The sequence below is a fragment of the Bubalus bubalis genome, chromosome 4 (genome assembly GCF_019923935.1).
Source record: "Bubalus bubalis isolate 160015118507 breed Murrah chromosome 4, NDDB_SH_1, whole genome shotgun sequence".
NCBI lineage: Eukaryota > Metazoa > Chordata > Mammalia > Artiodactyla > Bovidae > Bubalus > Bubalus bubalis.
The window spans coordinates 17459729-17477453 of record NC_059160.1 but is presented as its reverse complement, the minus strand read 5'-3'; the positions used below and the strand labels follow the sequence as shown (position 1 = coordinate 17477453).

General features: G+C 44.8%; 2 protein-coding genes across 2 annotated transcripts in view; one reads left to right on the top strand and one right to left on the bottom strand.

Moving 5' to 3' along the window:
• Positions 1 to 17725, bottom strand: part of LOC102402808 (antigen WC1.1) — a gene marked incomplete in the record, with an annotated part of 1152186 nt that overhangs the window by 519517 nt on the left and 614944 nt on the right.
• Positions 8734 to 17725, top strand: part of LOC112584371 (antigen WC1.1) — a 54734-nt gene continuing 45742 nt past the window's right edge. The window contains exons 1-2 of the mRNA XM_045165275.1: positions 8734 to 8887; positions 12771 to 13091. Of these exons, the coding sequence (XP_045021210.1) occupies positions 8815 to 8887; positions 12771 to 13091 (394 nt within the window). The 5' untranslated portion in view covers positions 8734 to 8814. The remainder of the gene's footprint in view (positions 8888 to 12770; positions 13092 to 17725) is intronic.

Genomic DNA, 17725 nt, shown 5'->3' with positions numbered 1-17725 from the left:
TGGAGAAGAGAAGAGGGAGGACGGAATTAGAGGTGACCCGAATGAGATGAGGTGGGGTCAATAGAGGAGAGAGTGGGCTATTCAGTAATCTCTTCCTTATGTGCACTCCACAACTGGACCGCTCAGAGTTGTTCACAGAGTTATACAGAGAAGAGAAGAAGGAGGAAGGTGGCAGAGGTGGCCAGGAGGATAAATGGGGGGAATGAAAAGGAGGGAGACAGATCCAGCCAGTAATCAGTTCCCCAAGTGTTCTCCACTGTCTGGAACACACAGAAATTCACAGAGTTGGGTAGAGTAGAGAGGGGTTAGGGAGGCAACACAGGCGACCTGGTGGAGAAAAAGGAGAGTCCACAGGGAGAGAGAGCAGTCAAGCCAGTAATCTCGCTCCCTATTGAAAAATGGGTACTGAAGATTGGGTTCTTAAAGGTACAAAATTGGTAACAAATACATAAAAGCAAAAATTAAAAATCTAGAGTAGAGTTTTGAATTTCAAAAATACGATGTTAAAGAAAAGAAGAAGGAAAAGAAAGAGAGAAAAAACGAACAAACAAAAACAAACAAGGTCGTGAAAATTATAAAGAAAATATAGGTACACAATTGATAACTAATACCAAAAAGCAAAAGTTAAAAATCTAGAGTAGAGTTTGGAATTTCAAAAATACAATGTTAAAAAAAGAAGAAGAAAAAGAAAGAGAGAGAAACAAACTAACAAACAAACAAGAACAAACAAAGTCATATAAATTATAAAGAAAATACAGGTACAAAATTGATAACAAATACCAAAAAGCATAAATTAAAAATCTACAGTAGAGTTTGGAATTTCAGATATACAATGTTATTTAAAAGAAGAAGAGAAAGAAACAGAGAAAAAGAAAAATTAAAAAAGGGTCACAGAAATTATAAAAAAAACTATAGGTACAAAATTGATAACAAATACCAAAAAGCTAAAATTAAAAATCTAGAGTAGAGTTTGGAATTTCAAAAATACAATGTTAAACAAAAGAAGGGGAAAAAAAAGAAAAAAAAAACCAAGGTCAAAAAAATTATAAAAAATATATATATGAAGTTTGCTTTAAACAAGAATAGGGTCTTCTTCTCTTTTTTTTTTTTTTCCAAAGTAATCGGTTATAAAAGTGAAAATTAAAGGAATAAAAGAGGACTTAAAATTTTTTTTTGAAATTAAAAAAAATAAAAATGAAAAAAAGAAAGAAAGAATGATCATAAAAATAGGAAAAATGTATCTAGGACTTTCTCCGGTTTTGTTGTGAGTATTGTGGGTTCAGTTCATTTTTGGCTAGTTCCTTGGTCCGACTTATATTTCTCAAGATTCATAGGCCCCTTCCTTCGTAGTTGGCAGTAACCACAGGGTTTTAATCTATTGCCTGTAGCTTCCAAGGCGGTTCCCTCTGTTATAGCTTCTTCTGTTTGCTGGTCTCTTCAGTGTCTGGTTTCCTCCCTGACACAAAGGGCACGGTGGAGGACACTTTTTTTTTTTTTTTTTTTTTTAGGCTCACTTGTTCAGTCGCGCTGTGGGGAGGTAGGGAGGGATGCTGCAAACTAATAACACTGGTGTGTGCTCGCAGTGCCTCAGCCACACTGGGTCTGCCTTCCTCCGTTCACAGCGCGTGTAGCCTCCCTGCCCACGCTGCTCGGGCTCTAGGTTGCTCCGCCGGGAACCATCCGAGGCCGGCCCTGGGCTTCCTGCACTTCCCAGGTCCAAGCCGCTCAGGTTCAGGCACTCGGGTAGTCCTCAGAGGCGCAGACTCTCGGTTGGGCCTGCGTTTTGTGCCCTTCCCAGATCCGAGCAGCTCAGGTGATGAGGTGTTTGGCACACGTGATTGCTGCGACTTATCGCCTCCCCGCCGCTCGGTTATCTATACCTAGATAACCTGCATACCTAGCATACCTGCAACCGGCGCACCTTCTCAGGCAGATGTTGACCATCCAGACCCCCAAGAAGTTTTAGTTAGCAAAGAAGCCTGCTTACAGTTTTATAGATAGTGTCTCTCTGGGGCTGCGATTGTCCCCTTCCAGCTCTGGCTGCCTGTCACCGGAGGGGGATGGTCTGCCGCCGGCTATCTCTGTTCAGTCCTTTGTTCCATGCGCGGGCCTGGTGGTGTCTTAGGTTAGGGCTGGCTTTTCGTGTGGTAGATATCCCACAGTCTGGTTTGCTAGCCCAAATTATTTCCCTCAGATAGCGCTTGGGGTATTCAGGCCAGATCCTTGCGATGCAGCCCGCGCCGCGCCTCCCTGCCCAACCCCTGCTTGCTAATGGCGGATGCAGGCGTCTGCGCTGCTTCTCCGCTGGGTGAATTACTGTAGGGATCGCAATGTGCGGGTTTTAATTGTTTATTTGTTTTTCCTCCCTGTTATGTTGCCCTCTGTGCTTCCAAGGCTCGGCACAGATTCGGCAGTGAGAAGGTTTCCTGGTGTTTGGAAACTTCTCTCTTTTTAAGACTCCCTTCCCGGGACGGAACTCCGTCCTTCCCTCTTTTGTCCCTTTTTTTGTCTTTTATATTTTTTTCCTACCTCCTTTCGAAGACTTGGGTTGCTTTTCTGGGTGCCTGATGTCCTCTGCCGGCATTCAGAAGTTGTTTTGTGGAATTTACTCTGCATTTAAATGTTCTTTTGATGAATTTGTGGGGGAGAAAGTGTTCTCCGCGTCCTACTCCTCCACCATCTTAGCTCCTCCCCTCTCGCATGGGGTTTTCATGCCTCTACTCAGAAGTGACACAGGTGACAACACCCACGTTTCATTGGCCAGAATGAGTCACTGGGAGATAGAAAAACAGCGATTTGATGAATATTACTATTGATGCCACATCCTTGGTAGCAATGCTGTCAGTTGTTTTTTTTTCTTTTTTTTCTTGCCTTGGTGAAGTTTCTGAGGTACAATTTTGTGCAGAAATTAAATGTCATTAGACCGTCCCCAGAATGGGATTTGAAGAAGGCCTTCTGTATCTGGTTCCTTCGTCTGGTGTGTCTCTGGCTCCTTACTGCACTTCTGTCTGTGCTGAGTGGGAGTAGTCAGATTCGTGTCTCCCCTGCCCCCACCACCCTCCCCACTCAGTATCACTAACTGCAGGGTGATTTTCAGCATTTGTTTATGCATTCATTTCTTTATTTATCCACTATTTGTTAAGCTCTCTCTATGTGTCTTTACTTGACTTTAAAGAGATATAGAAGAGTAAGACACAATACTTCCTCTCAAGAAGCCCCCACTTTAGAGACAGTGGGAAAGGTTTTACAGATTAAATAAACACAGCAGTAATTTTGAGCTGGAGGAATTAGAAAGAGTTCATAGATGTGACAACTCTGTGCTTTGAAAAACAAGAGAAGATTTATGAATTTTCTTTCTGTAATGGGCTTAAAAATGTGTCCCTAGGCAATGGCACCCCACTCCAGTACTCTTGCCTGGAAAATCCATGGACAGAGGAGCCTGGTGGGCTGCAGTCCATGGGGTCGCTAAGAGTCGGACACGACTGAGCGACTGCACTTTCACTTTTTACTTTCATGCATTGGAGAAGGAAATGGCAACCCCCTTCAGTGTTCTTGCCTGAAGAATCCCAGGGACGGGGGAGCCTGGTGGGCTGCCATCTATGGGGTCGCACAGAGTCGGACACGACTGAAGTGACTTAGCCTTAGCCTAGCCTAGAATTGAAATATACATAAATGTAATATTCTTTATTTTTATCACGGATTTCATCTTGTGCACTAGCAAGGGATGTTTGTGTGGATTGAAAGTTCCATAAAGTTAACACAGACTTTCCCATTTAAAATTTATCCCTCAACTTAGCTTGGGTTCATGGTAATAACTGTCTTGTCATTTCTAGTTCAAGCTCCCTGCTGAGACTGGTTCTCCTCTATTTCAGGAGGCATCTTCTTGTCTCTCCTCCCACAGGTGGTGCCTGGGGTGGGAGGGCTTCTTCCTTTCCAACAGCAGTAGGGAAGGACCCTTTGTCTGCATGCTCTCCACTTAGAATCTGCTTTGACTTCTTAGCTTTGATCTGCTCTTGTCTCTGGGTATCTGATGTTGCACTATGGAGGAGTGAATGAGGCCAATTCAGTGCCACACTCTGTTCGATGTTTCTGGTTATAGACTGTAGAGGGCTGAACAGAGATGATGGGCTGGACCTAAGCCAGCTCATGACCTTGCTCTTTCCTTCATTCTCTTGTGATGAAGTGGTCTTTGGTAAAGGAGTCTTTACTAACCTTGGTCCCATCCATGCAAGGAACACAGATGGTGAAGGGGGTCTCCAACGCTTTGGTGTAACAACTCAGTTAATCATTTTCCTTTAGAGTTATACACCTCTTTTTTAATTTAAAAATATTTTGTATTTTAGTCTGTCTGATTGGTCCTGAGGAAATTTTCCTCAAGCAAGCAGGTTTAATTATTAACTTGCCTGGCAAAGAGATTACTGAACCTCTGACCACCATTTTCTCATGGTGATTTGGGAATAATAATGCTACATGTTGTATTGCTTCACAATCCATAAGGACAAATATTTACCCTAAGTAAAAGAACAAGATTCTGCTCTTTACTTCTGTACTTCTAATTCAACGTGGAAGATGTTTAAATTTTTTTTATAACTAAATGTCTTCCTGTTACAGTTGTGTGTGGTTTGAATTGAAAATATGCCAAATGACAAATACATAAACATCCTGAGCTCTTGGCCATATCTGATTAAGACCAGAACAGGAGGCTTCATGGTCTTCACCTGTCAGTGTTCTGTGGTTTGTCTTCTTTATCTTCAGATATGCAAAGAAATTTGCAGCGTTTATACATGTTTAGAACTGGCTGTCTCAGCACTGCTCTTGTACTGGGGCTAGGTTGTTTCTAGTTATTGAAATTTACTGCATTCATTGCAGAAAGGCATTGAAGCGAACCATATATAGCTCATACCATTTAATAGTATTGAAATATCATTAAAACAAATGATGCAGCTTGCATTGTGCTGTTACATCCTCACAACACGCTAAATTATTTCTCAAAAGATTTCTTTTTGATTGAAATGATTTGTGCAAAATACCAGGCTGACATTCATTCATTCAGGTATACAAGAGACATCATTACGATTTTTATTTAGCCAAGCACTGGGGATATGGAGGTGAATTAGACACAAAATGTTTTACCAAGTACATTCGAGTTTATAAAGTAAAATGATTAAGTAAACAACTTAATTCACAAAAGCTCACCAGTGGTAAGGTCGAGGTTCTTGAGCAGTTACATGGGGCACAGAGAGACGGAGTGATGTGTGGAAGACTCACAACTCTGATTGGCACCAACGACCATCACAATATTTGGTGTCCTGGGAGAGTTCTGACAGCCTCAGTCAAGGCTCCAGGTCACAGAATTGAATTCCTGCTCTAGAGTCCTGGGATTCCTGGGATGAGATGGTGGGAGATGCCCTAACACTGCTTCTCTACTACTACTACGTGTGTAAGTATGTGTGTGTGTTAGTCACTCAGCTGTGACCAACTCATTGTGACTCCATGGACTGTAGCCCCTCCAGGCTCCTCTGTCCATGGGATTTCCCAGGAAAGAATACTGAAGTGGGTTGTCATTTCCTTCTCCAGAGAATCTTCCTGACCCAGGTATTGAACTCAGATCTCCTGCATTGCAGGCAGATTCTTTATCATCTGAGCCATCAGGAAAGCAAGTTAACAGTAGTACATAATACTACGAATATGTACTACTGCTGTTGCCTGGAAAGTTCCATGGACAGAGGAACCTGGCATGGGTTCACAAGGCGTTGGCCACGACTGAGCACATCAGCATCAGCACATGTACTACTGTTAACTAGTGTTGTAATATCACATGCTAATGCCAACTCACCTAATCCTCACCAAAATCAGTCATCTTGGTGGGATCATCACCCTCCTTTTACTAATCAGAGAGTGTAAGAACCCTGTTCAAGGCCCACACTTGGTGTGTGGCTAAACTGTGAGTCAAGACCAGACAGTCTGGCTCCCGAGCCTGTTTTCCTGACCCTGTACTGCATATTCTCATGTTCATTGTGGACACAGCTGGGTTAGTGTCCTCCCTAAAACTTTCCTCCTTCAAATCTTTGATGAGATTGGATACTGAGATTTCTTTATGTGTCAGAAAGATGTAGCTTCTTCCAAGGGTGAGTTGGTCCATGTTGACCCTGCACCCCCAGCTCTGGGGTAGAGGGTGCTGTGGGGACAGGCTGCCAGCCCTGAGTTTGCCGCTCCTTATAGCCCATCCCTTTCTATAAAGGGTCTGGAGCTGCTAACAGCATCTTACCTGTGAGATCTCCATCCCAAGTTGAGACCATGTGTACCTGGTTCACTAAACGCATCCCTGTGTCACCCTGTGGGAGGGATGACTGGACCTCAGGAAGCATGTCCTGTGTTCTTTGTGTCTGCCTGGTGGTTTCTGGTGATGGTGTGGACTCCACAACTGGGTAAGGAATGATGACTCTGGGCCCAGAGGGAGTAGAGCATCAATTCTAAGTGACTGAGCAAATCCTGGTCTTACTTCAGCAACTGAGTGTAAATTTTGGTTTTGATATTTATAATAAGTTTTTATCATTAATGTGTTAAAGTCCAGATATAGAAGGAGACGGGGTCAGGTACAGTCACAGGGCTTGAGAGTGAGAGGACCAGATGACAAGGAAGTGATTCTTGCATAAATAATAGATAAATATTAGCATATTTAGAGGAAGAGAAGCATGTGTTCAACTGTCTTTTCTCCCGTCTCAAGTATGAAGGACAGGCATGGCGGGACAGAGAAGCTGTGTCTGCTGACTGGGATGAGGGGTCCCTCTGGTGGGGGATGTGGCAGGGCTGTGGACTAACCTGCAGCTGCCCTCAGTGTTGGCCCTACTGAGACCTTAATGTGGGCCGTGGGTGGCTCTTGAAGCTGTCTCTGAGCTCCGGTGGGGACCCTGGGGCTTGTGTGTCACAGATGCTTCCTTCCACATCTGTGCTGAAAAGACGGAATCAGGGTGAGGGGGCCTCGGGGTGGGCTTGTGTGGACCACAGGGCTTCATCATGGAAATCTTGAGCCTGAGGGGGCATGAGGGGGCAGCACATTAGTGACCTTGGATTTCGATGGGGGAGCTCTATCTTGCATCACTTATGGCCCTTCTCAGTCTCTCTATTCATCCCTGGGGTACCTTCTGGGGGAGCATCTGGGAGCTTCTCTGATGAGTGGAAACAGAACAAGGCAGCAATGGCTACATTGGACATCATCCCTTCTGCTTGGATCTGTCCCCTCAACCCACCTGGGATTCCATTCTTGCCGTCACATTTCCTCTTAAATGCAGAACAGAGGAGGTGGGTTCATTGGTGGTTTCAGGCAGCATGAACCCCTTTCTCTTCTCTGCTTCACTCACCCCTTCTTTGCCCCTTGCCTGCAGCTATCATGTAGCAGACTTTCTATTTCCCCATCTCTCTGGAGCTGTTCCCTTACATTATATTTTGCATCTTTTTTAGTTATGGTTTTATAATACAAATGTATTCTGAATCTTATCAAACCATACTCTCAGCATATAAAGGGAGTACATGTGAAGTTTAGAAAACTTTAGTCTTTCTAAAGTATAATTTTCTTCTTGTTTTCGTTGTTTAGTCACTTAGTCGTGTCCAACTCATTTTGACACGGTGGACTTAGCTGCCCAGGCCATTCTGTCCACGGAATTCTCCAGGCAAGAATACTGGAGTGGGTTGCCATTTCCTTCTCCAGGGGATCTTCCTGACCCAAGAATCGAATCCACGTCTCTTGCTTTGTGGGTGGATTCTTTACTGCTGAGCCATCAGTGAAGCCCCATGTTTTCTTCTAGAGATCCCTGCTCCTAATTTGGTGCGCTAGAAATGAATGACGATTCCTACTTTCTCTTTGTTTCCTGTAATAGCAATCTCTTTCTCTCTGTCAGCATCATTTAGTGACTAGCTGAAAGAGATACTTCACATAAAATGAAATGCAATAAAGGGAAAGGGATTTAACACGTCTGAATGTCCCTATAGGGAACCCGCCTGCCAATGCAGGAGAAGCAGATTTGATCCTTGAGTCAGAAAGATCCCTTTAGAGGGAAATGGGAACCCCCTCCAGTATTCTTGCCTGGGAAATCCACTGAACAGAGGATGCTGGCGAGCTACAGTCCATGGGTTGCAAAGAGTTAGACACGACTGAGCATCTAGGCACGTGCTCCAGGACCCAGTCTCCAGATCATTCTGAGAAGGGGGAAAACCCTGCAATCTCATCCGCCCAACTTGATGGTCTCACTTCATGCCTTAACAGTCACCTGTGAATTCCTGTACTCCTGGTCCTCATTTTCTGCTGACCTGATAAATACTCTTGTATTTCAAGACTTCTTGTAGTTCTCTGCTTCCACCCTGAGCTCAGTGCCGGGGAAGATCAATACTTGATTCTACAAAAGTTATTCTCCATGGGTCAACAGATCCCACACCCAGACCCTGTGAGATCTCACAGTCTGAAGATATTGACCAGGGCAATCAGGGGAGAGAAAGGCACTCATGATTTTTGATGAACCGTTTCTACCCCAGTCCCAGTGGTGGGACCCGGCTGTCAGGACTACGGAAGCAGGAGCTCAAAGGACCGTGTTGCTCATATAAGGAGATGTTGAAGATTCAGAAGCTCATTGGTGTCTGAGCTGCAGAAAGTGGCAGATGCTGCCTCTGATAGTGCCTGAAATGGTGAAAGGTGTCGCTATTGGCTCTCAGGAGGGAGGGTGTAATGGGTGGTCTATATAGACCCCAGTCGGCACCCTGATGCCTCCTCACAGGCTGATCCTGCAGCTGGGACTGTGACCTTGAGGACGCGGGGTCAGGATGGCTCTGGGCAGACACCTCTCCCTGTGGGGCCTCTGTGTCCTCCTCCTCGGCACCGTGGTGGGTGGTCAAGGTAAGAGCTGCCCCTCTCTCCTGGTTCACAGCAGGGGAGTGGATGCCTTGATGAAGGGAAAGGTGTCTGGACTTGTGGAACCTGGCCTCAGTGTTTCTGACCAAAAAAGAACCATATTGATGTGAATACTGGTTCCTTTCCTATGGGGGGGGGGGGGATCCATTGGTCATAGAGGCAGATTTTACAGAGCCGTGAGGTTTTGTCTGGACTGAGCTGAGTCAGCCTAAGTCCCCTCCACAGTCTCCCTTGTTTTCAGGGAGCTTCTAGGAGTCCCAGTGGCTCCCAGTGTGAGGAAGGTCCAGTGACTGAGCTCAGCTGGGACTCTGGGCTGTTCCCACATGCTCCACGTGCCTGGTGCATGAGCACTGCCCCTGGGTCCCTGTGTTTCCTATGTCTTCGCTCCTGTAGGCTTTGTGATTGTGTGTGTATGTGTGTGTATGTGTGCAAGTGAGGAATGCGTGAGGGTGTGTGTGTGTGAGGGTATGAAAAATGTGTGTGTGTGAGTGTGTGAGGGTGTGTATGTGTGAGGGTGTATGTGGGTGTGAAGAGTGTATGTGTTTGTGGAGTGTGTGAGGAGTGTGCAAGTATTAAGGTGTGTGAGGAGTATGTGTGGGTGAGTGTGGGTGAGTGAGGGTGAGTGAGGAGTGTGTGAGTTGTGTGTGAGGCTGTGTGAGGCTGTGTGTGTGTGGGGAGTGTGTGAGCCTGTGTGTATATCTGTGTGTGTGTGTGTGTGTGTGTGTGTGTGTATGAGGGGAGGTGGAGCCTGTCTGTGTGAGAGGAACAGAGTTGCTGAGCAGGGAGTGAGTCCGTTGCTCTGTGAAGCACACGGGGTGTCCACAGGGCTGGGTGTCATGGCTGCTGCATGTAACTGGATCAGAGATAATCATACACCTGCCTGCCTCTCTCTGGCTCCTCTCCCCCATCTCTCGGGCTCCCCTCTGCTTGTTGCCATGTCTGCCTAGCACTGGGCTCTGTGAGAGGCTCTGCCTGCTGGCCTCACCTGTTCCCACCAGGGTCCATTAGGGAGCAGAGAATCCTGCATCCAGGAGAGGGGACCTCTTGTCTGTTCAGTTCAGTTCAGTTCAGTTCTGTTGCTCACTGGTGTTTGACTCTGTGATCCCATGGACCGCAGCACGCCAGGCCTTCCTGTCCATCACCAACTCCCAGAGTCTACCCAAACTCATGTCCATTGAGTCGGTGATGCCATCCAACCATCTCATCCTCTGTCATCCCCTTCTCCTCCCACCTTCTCTCTTTCCCAGCTTCAGGGTCTTTACAGATATGTCAGCTCTTCCAATCAGGTGGCCAAAGTATTGGAGTTTCAGCTTCCACATCAGTCCTTCCAATGAATGACTTGTCCCTCTGTTTGTAAAGATCAGTTGATGTGCAGCCTCACATGTATAAGTTCCCAAGTCCCTGCCCCGGTCCCTGTGACTCATTTCCTGATGTGCTGGGGGCCTGGGATGGTCTTTCCCCTCCCAGGATCTGCTGTGACTCTGTAGGGAGCACTTTCTCTCGTGCCCTCTCTTGTCCTTCCCTGGGGACTGCTTTCCCCTGAGTGAGGGTGGAGTATGTTACCAATCCTTCTGTCGTGGTCTGCAAGGTTTCTTTGGACAAATCCGCTGATCTCCTTATGGGAGTTCTCTTGGGTGACAGCATTTTTTTCTTCTCTTTAGACTTTCAGAATTCTCTCTTTCTCTTTGCATTTGGACAGTTTACTCTGTGAGTCTTGGAGAAGGTTGTTTGGATTGAAATTTTAGCCGATTCATGTTGATGTATTGCAAAAACCAATACAACATTGTAAAGCAATTATCCTTCAATTAAAAATAACTTTTTAAAATAAAAAAAAAAAGAAATTTTGGGGTGACTTATTAGCTTCTTGAACTTAGGTGCCCAGATCTTTCCCCAGGTTTGGAAATTCGCAGCCTGTCTTTCTTTCTTTTTTATAATTATTTATTTTTGGCTGTGCTAGGTCTCCTTGCTGCATGTGGGCTTTCTCTAGCTGTGGTAAGCAGGGGCTACTCTTCGCTGCAGTGCACAGGCTTCTCACTGCAGTGGCTTCTCTTGCTGGAGACCACAGGCTCTAGGTTCACACGTTTCAGCAGCTGTGGCACACTGGCTTAGTTGCTCTGTGGCATGTGGAATCTTCCTGGACCAGGGATTGAACCCATGTCCCCTACATTGGCAGGTGGATTCTTAACCACTACACCACCAGGAAGTCCTCAGACCTTAATTTTTTTCTCCTTCACTTCTGTTATGACTCCAGTCCATACATTGTTTCTCTTTATGGTGTCCACTGGCTTTCTATATTCCTTTCATTCTCTTTTGGCTCCTCTATTTGGATGCTTTCAATTAATCTTTCTTCTAAAACATTGATTCTTGTTTCTTTTTCTTTCCCTTGGTCAAGTCTGTTGTTGAATCTCTGTGTTGAATTCTTCAGTTTATGCATTGTATTGTGCATATTAAGTCACCTCAGTCATGTTTGACTCTTTGTGACCCTATGGACTGTAGCCCACCAGGCTCCTCTGTCCATAGGATTCTCCAGGCAAGAATACTGAAGTGGGTTGCCATGCACTCCTCCAGGGGATCTTCCAGACCCAGGGATCAAACTCGAGTCTTACATTTCTTGCACTTGCAGACAGGTTCTTTACCACTAGCACCACCTGGGAAGACCATTCATTTGTTATTCAGCTTCAAAATATCTGGTTGAAGAATTGAAGAAGTGAAAGTCACTCAGTCATGTGTGACTCTTTGTACACAGTCCATGGAATTCTCCAGGCCTTAGTGGAGTGGGTAGTCTTTCCCTTCTCCAGGGGGTGTTCCCAACCCAAGGATCAAACCCAGGTCTCCTCCATTGCAGTCTGATTCTTTACCAGCTGAGCCACAAGAGAAGACTGGAGTGGGTAGCCTATTCCTTCTCCAGCAGATATTCCTGATGCAGGATTTGAACCAGGATCTCCTGCATTGCAGGTGGATTCTTTACCAACTGAGCTATCAGAGAATCACAAAATATCTGGTTAGTTCTTTTTTTTTAAATAGAGTCTTCTGATGCTGAGAAAGATTGAAGGTGGGAGGAGAAGGGGATGACAGAGGATGAGATGCTTGCATGGCATCACTGACTGAATGGATATGAGTCTGAGTAAACTCCATGAGTTGGTGATGGACAGGGAGGCCTGGCGTACTGTACTCCATGAGGTCTCAAAGAATCAGACACGACTGAGCGACTGAACTGAACTGAACTGAACCCTGGGAATGTCTCCATCTATGATGTTCCTACTAATGAACTCCTTTTTATATGCAGAAACCAGAGTCATCTTATGACTTAATCACTAAAGTGACATCTGATCACTTTCCTCAAATTCCATTTGTTAGACGCATGTTAAGAGGTACATTGGAGTGTGGAATTACCCAAAGACATGAACACCAGATGGCAGGAATAACCAGGACATTTTAGAGCCTGTTACCCCAGCCCTCTGTTCCTGAGCTGGATGAGATGCTTCCTATGGACAGGAAAGGAGAGGGAGGATTCCTCCCTGGATCCCGGGCCATGAGCTGCAACTAAGATGGAGAAGCTGGGCCCTAGTAGCCTTGGGCACATCTACAGGGAGGGCAGCATCCAGAGTCTCTGAAGGCCTGTCCTCAGTGGTGTCCCTGGAGCTGGTTCTACAGGCTCCTGAGAAATACTTGGTGGCTCCCTTCCTGCTCCGTGTTCAGTAATGGCACATTGGGGGCTTAGAGTTGGCCACGCTGGGAATGTTTATACCACAGAGGTCAGGAAATACTATATCCCATGCACTGTTTTGTTCCTCAGAGAGCTAATGTTTTAAATATTATGCCACTCTAAGTCTCCTAAAATCTTTCCTGTTGTGGGTCTCTCTTGCAGCTCTGGAGCTGAGGCTGAAGGATGGAGTGCACCGCTGTGAGGGGAGAGTGGAAGTGAAGCACCAAGGAGAATGGGGCACAGTGGATGATATGGAATGGACCTTGAAGGATGCATCTGTAGTGTGCAGACAGCTGGGGTGTGGAGCTGCCATTGGTTTTCCTGGAGGGGCTTATTTTGGACCAGGACTTGGCCCCATTTGGCTTTTGTATGTTTCATGTGAAGGGGTGGAGTCAACTGTCAGTGACTGTAGGCATTCTGATATTAAAGACTATCGTAATGATAGCCTTTCACATGATTGCGATGCTGGAGTAGTCTGCTCAGGTAAGTCCTGTCTGGTCTGTGTGGGGATCTCTAGCAGGAAAAGCCTCTGTCTTATTACCAGAATGACTTGAGATTACGGATACAGCCTTTAGAACATACTTGGGTGAAGGGTCTTTGTGATGTGTCACAGGAGGCAGAGGTGAGGTCAAAAGTTTCATACAGATTAGCTTCTGGATTCGACCTCTGTGGCACAGTCTCAGCATGGTAATTGTTCTGTATTCTTTGACATAATGGTCAGTAGGGTGTGGCTACATTGATGGTGGGGGGGGTGGTGTCATAGGAGAGTTGTAGGCAACAAGGTGTATTATCCTCATTGGTCCTAAAAGTCAGGGTCACCACACTCCATCAGGTTGGTATGTGGGTGATGTGCCAATAGAACAGGCTCAACCAAGCAATGGTGACCCCACAAGGGCATGTGAAGACCCATGGACAAGTGACCATACCCGAAGTCATGGTGCAGTTACTCAAGGAAAAGGTGTGAGAGAAATTCAGTGGTGCATTTAAATGTCCCTAGGTCACAGTCAGAGGAGGCCAGAAGCGGGACTTGTGGCAGGGAAAATCTCATCACACTGGTGTACCTGATGAATCAAGTGGGGAGCTCACACCACACTTGCAGGGATGTTGAGGGAGCAGGGAAATGAAGTCTTGAAGTTTACAACACAGTAGCTGAAGCGCATCACATATAAGAGGCAGTGAAGCTAAGAGTTCATGGGGTTCTCAAGGCAAGAATACTGAAGTGGTTTGCCTTTCCTTCTCCAGTGGACCATGTCTTGTCAGAACTGTCCACTAAGACCCGTCTGTCTTGGGTGGCCCTACATGGCATGGCTCATTGTTTCATTGAGTTAGACAAGGCTGTGGTCCATGAACTGTGAACTTCCAGATGTTCAAGCTGGATTTAGAAAAGACAGAGGAACAAAAGGTCAAATTGCCAACATCTGTTTGATCACTGAAAATGCAAGAGAGTTCCAGAAAAACATCTACTTCTACTTTATTGACTATGCCAAAGCCTTTAACTGTGTGGATCACAACAAACTGGAAAATTCTTCAAGAGATGGGAATACCAGACCATCTGACCTGCATCCTGAGAAATCTGTATGTAGGTCAAGAAGCAACAGTTAGAACTGGACATGGAACAAAAGACTGGTTCCAAATAGGGGAAGGAGTACGTTAAGGCTGTATATTGTCACCCTGCTTATTTAACTTATATGCAGAGTACATCATGAGAAATGTTGGACTGGATGAAGCACAAGTTGGAATCAAGATTGTCAGGAGAAATATCAATAACCTTAGATGCAGATTACATCACACTTATGGCTAAAAGCAAAGAACTAAAGAACCTCTTGATGATAATGAAAGAGGATGTGAAAAAGTTGGCTTAAAACTCAACATTCAGAAACTAAGATCATAGCATCTGGTCCCATCACTTCCTGGCAAATAGATGGGGAAATAGTGGAAACAGTGACAGACTTTTTTTTTTGGCTCCAAAATTACTGCAGGTGGTGACTGCAGCCATGAAATTAAAAGACACTTGCTCCTTGGAAGAAAAGCTATGGCCAACCTAGACAGCATATTAAAAAGCAGAGACATTTCTTTGCCAAAAAAGACCGGTCTAGTCAAAGCTATGGTTTTTCCAGTAGTCCTGTATGGATGTGAGAGTTGGACTATAAAGAAAGCTGAGCACCGAAGAATTGATGCTTTTGAACTGTGGTGTTGGAGAAGACTCTTGAGAGTCCCTTGGACTGCAAGGAGATCCAACCAGTCACTCCTAAAGGAAATCAGTCCTGGGTGTTCACTGGAAGGACTGATGCTGAAGCTGAACCTCCAGTACTTTGGCTACCTTATGTGAAGAACCAACTCACTGGAAAAGGCCCTGATTCTGGGAAAGATTGAAGGTGGGAGGAGAAAGGGATTACAGAGGATGAGGTGGTTGGATGGCATCACCAACTGAATGGACATGAGATAGAGTAAATCCCGGGAGTTGGTGATGGACAGGGAGGCCTGGCATGCTGCAGTCCTTGGTGTTGCAAAGAATCAGACATGGCTGAGGAACTGAACTGAACTGAATTGAAGCTAAGAGGACCTGATATGACTCCTAAGAAGTACTCAGTGTTATCTAAGTGTGTTTGACTTATGCCAAGGTGGATGCAGGAAAGAAGTGAAACCAGGGTGTGAATGGGTGCTCACAGTATTTGGCAGAGATGCTTCTAGTTGTTATCACAATTGCAGATTGGATGTCCAGGTTATTAATCACATCAGAACAACTGGACTGGAGGAAGATATTGTCAGTTATCACAGTGAATTCCCTAAGGTAGAAGCCTGTTCTTAGGATAGTACCACCCCATCTAATGGGATGGTGGGACATGGGAGCCCTGAAGACATCTGCAGTAGGTCCTTAACAGCCACAGCCAATCAGATCTTGGGTGTTTATGTACAGGAAGATCATTGAAAAAGTGATCTTTTCTAATCTCACCTTCAGCAGATCTTTGATGATTCTAGTTGATGCCCTTAAGGAAACAATTATTTTCCTTTTTAAAAAGTACTTTATTGAGGTATGTCTGACATACAAAACTGCTTGATAAGTATGCATTTGTGAAACCACTACAGCACTTATGTCATAAATCTATTCATCTCTTCAAAATGTTTCCTTCCATTCTCTTTATCATTCTTATTAAAAATAATTATTTTCAAGGTGAATTTGAATTTTAGTTAGAAACTTTTGTTTTAAACAAACCTGTTTTCTGGCATCTCAAGTAACCTTCCTCATTGTCACAATGTCATAATCATGGTTCCAACTGAAGATAAATTTGTGGAAATACTACAGGTGTCTCAACCATATTTTGATAAATCAGCATCTGAGTTTGTGATGTTTAAACTTTATGTGAAATTAGAACTCCCAATGTTATCCTAAGAATACTGATGTCTTGTTATTAATTCCAGTTAAGATATACTTAGAAGTATAGAATTGGAAGTGCTCTGATATTTAACAAAGGTCTGTCTAGTCAAGGCTGTGGTTTTCCAGTGGTCATGTATGGATGTGAGAGTTAGACTGTGAAGAAAGCAGAGGGCTGAAGAATTGATGCTTTTTAACTGTGGTGTTGGAGAAGACTCTTGAGAGTCGCTTGGACTGCAAGGAGATCCAACCAGTCCATTCTAAAGGAGATCAGTCCTGGGTGTTTATTGGAAAGACTGATGCTAAAGCTGAAACTCCAATACTTTGGCCACCTCATGCAAAGAGTTGACTCATTGGAAAAGACTCTGATGCTGGGAAGGATTGGGGGCAGGAGGAGAAGGGGACGACAGAGGATGAGATGGCTGGATGGCATCACTGACTCGATGGCCATGAGTTTGAGTGAGCTCCGGGAGTTTGTGATGGACAGGGAGGCCTGGCATGCTGCGATTCATGGGGTCGCAAAGAGTCGGACATGACTGAGTGACTGAACTGAACTGAACTAATATTTAAACCCTGGTTGTGGTTTGTACACCCTGACTACCATTGCTCTAACTTAGACTCTCACATTTTTATGAAGGGTTCCAGGTTCCTTCTATTTCTATTTTTGTCACTAGTTTCCTCCTCCTGGTCTGTTTTTTCTGTATTTTCAGGCATATTTTAATGAAGTGAGGATAAGTCAAAGTGGTGGTGATATAGCAGAAATAAGATTAGAATACCATGTATTTTCATTACTTTAATCAAAACTCTTGGGTTTTCTTCTGCTCAACCTTAGGAGTCAGGTAAGGAAGAGAAATTTCAGCCTCAGTAGTGGATTGCTGAAAGTGAAGTACCGTGTTTAGGAGAAATCTAGAGTGGAAACAATGACCAGAGGAGAACGTAGAGAAGCTTGTTTGAAATAATGAGGAGATTTCATGGAGTTCAAGTGGAAGATCTGGGAGGGAACACACAAATTGTGAAGGACTGTGGTGCAAGCGTTCCAAGTTCCTTCAGTCCTGTCCTACTCTTTGTGACCCCATGGACCATAGGATTCTCCAGGCACAAATACTGGAGTGGGTTGCCATTTCTTTCTCTAGGGGATCTTCCTCACCCAGGGATCAAACCTGGGTCTCCCGCATTGCAGGCAGAGTCTTGATTATCTTCTGAGCCACCAGGGACTACAGTACTGAAGTGCAAAATGGTGACGGGATAAAGATGCAGGGATTGCAGGAGGGGAGGGTTGGAAAGATGCAGGTCAACTCGTACATTCACCACAGCCTCTGTGTTACACTTCCTTCCTGCCCTCATTCCTTCCCTCCCTCTCTTCCTTTATCCTGTTGTGGGAGTCATTTCTCAGCTCTGTGGAAGTGCTAGCATTTGTAGCTGGCAGTTTTCTAGTGGAAAATTTTTATAATATGGATTCTGTTTATTTAACAAATAAGTTTACTCATATTTTTCTCTTTTTTTGTATCAGATTTTGGTGAATTGTGTTTCACAAGTAATGTGTTTTTAAGGACTTGGCCCATTTTACAAAAAATTTTCAAAGTAGTAACACTGGTTCATATCTCATATCTTTACATGTTGGGAAGATCTACAATGATATTCCTCCTTTTGTTACTGGTGCTGTCAATGTGTTCCCTCTTTTTTCTTAATTGGTTTGCTAGAAGATTATCAGTGTTAATGTTCTTTTTAAGAGAATCACTAATGG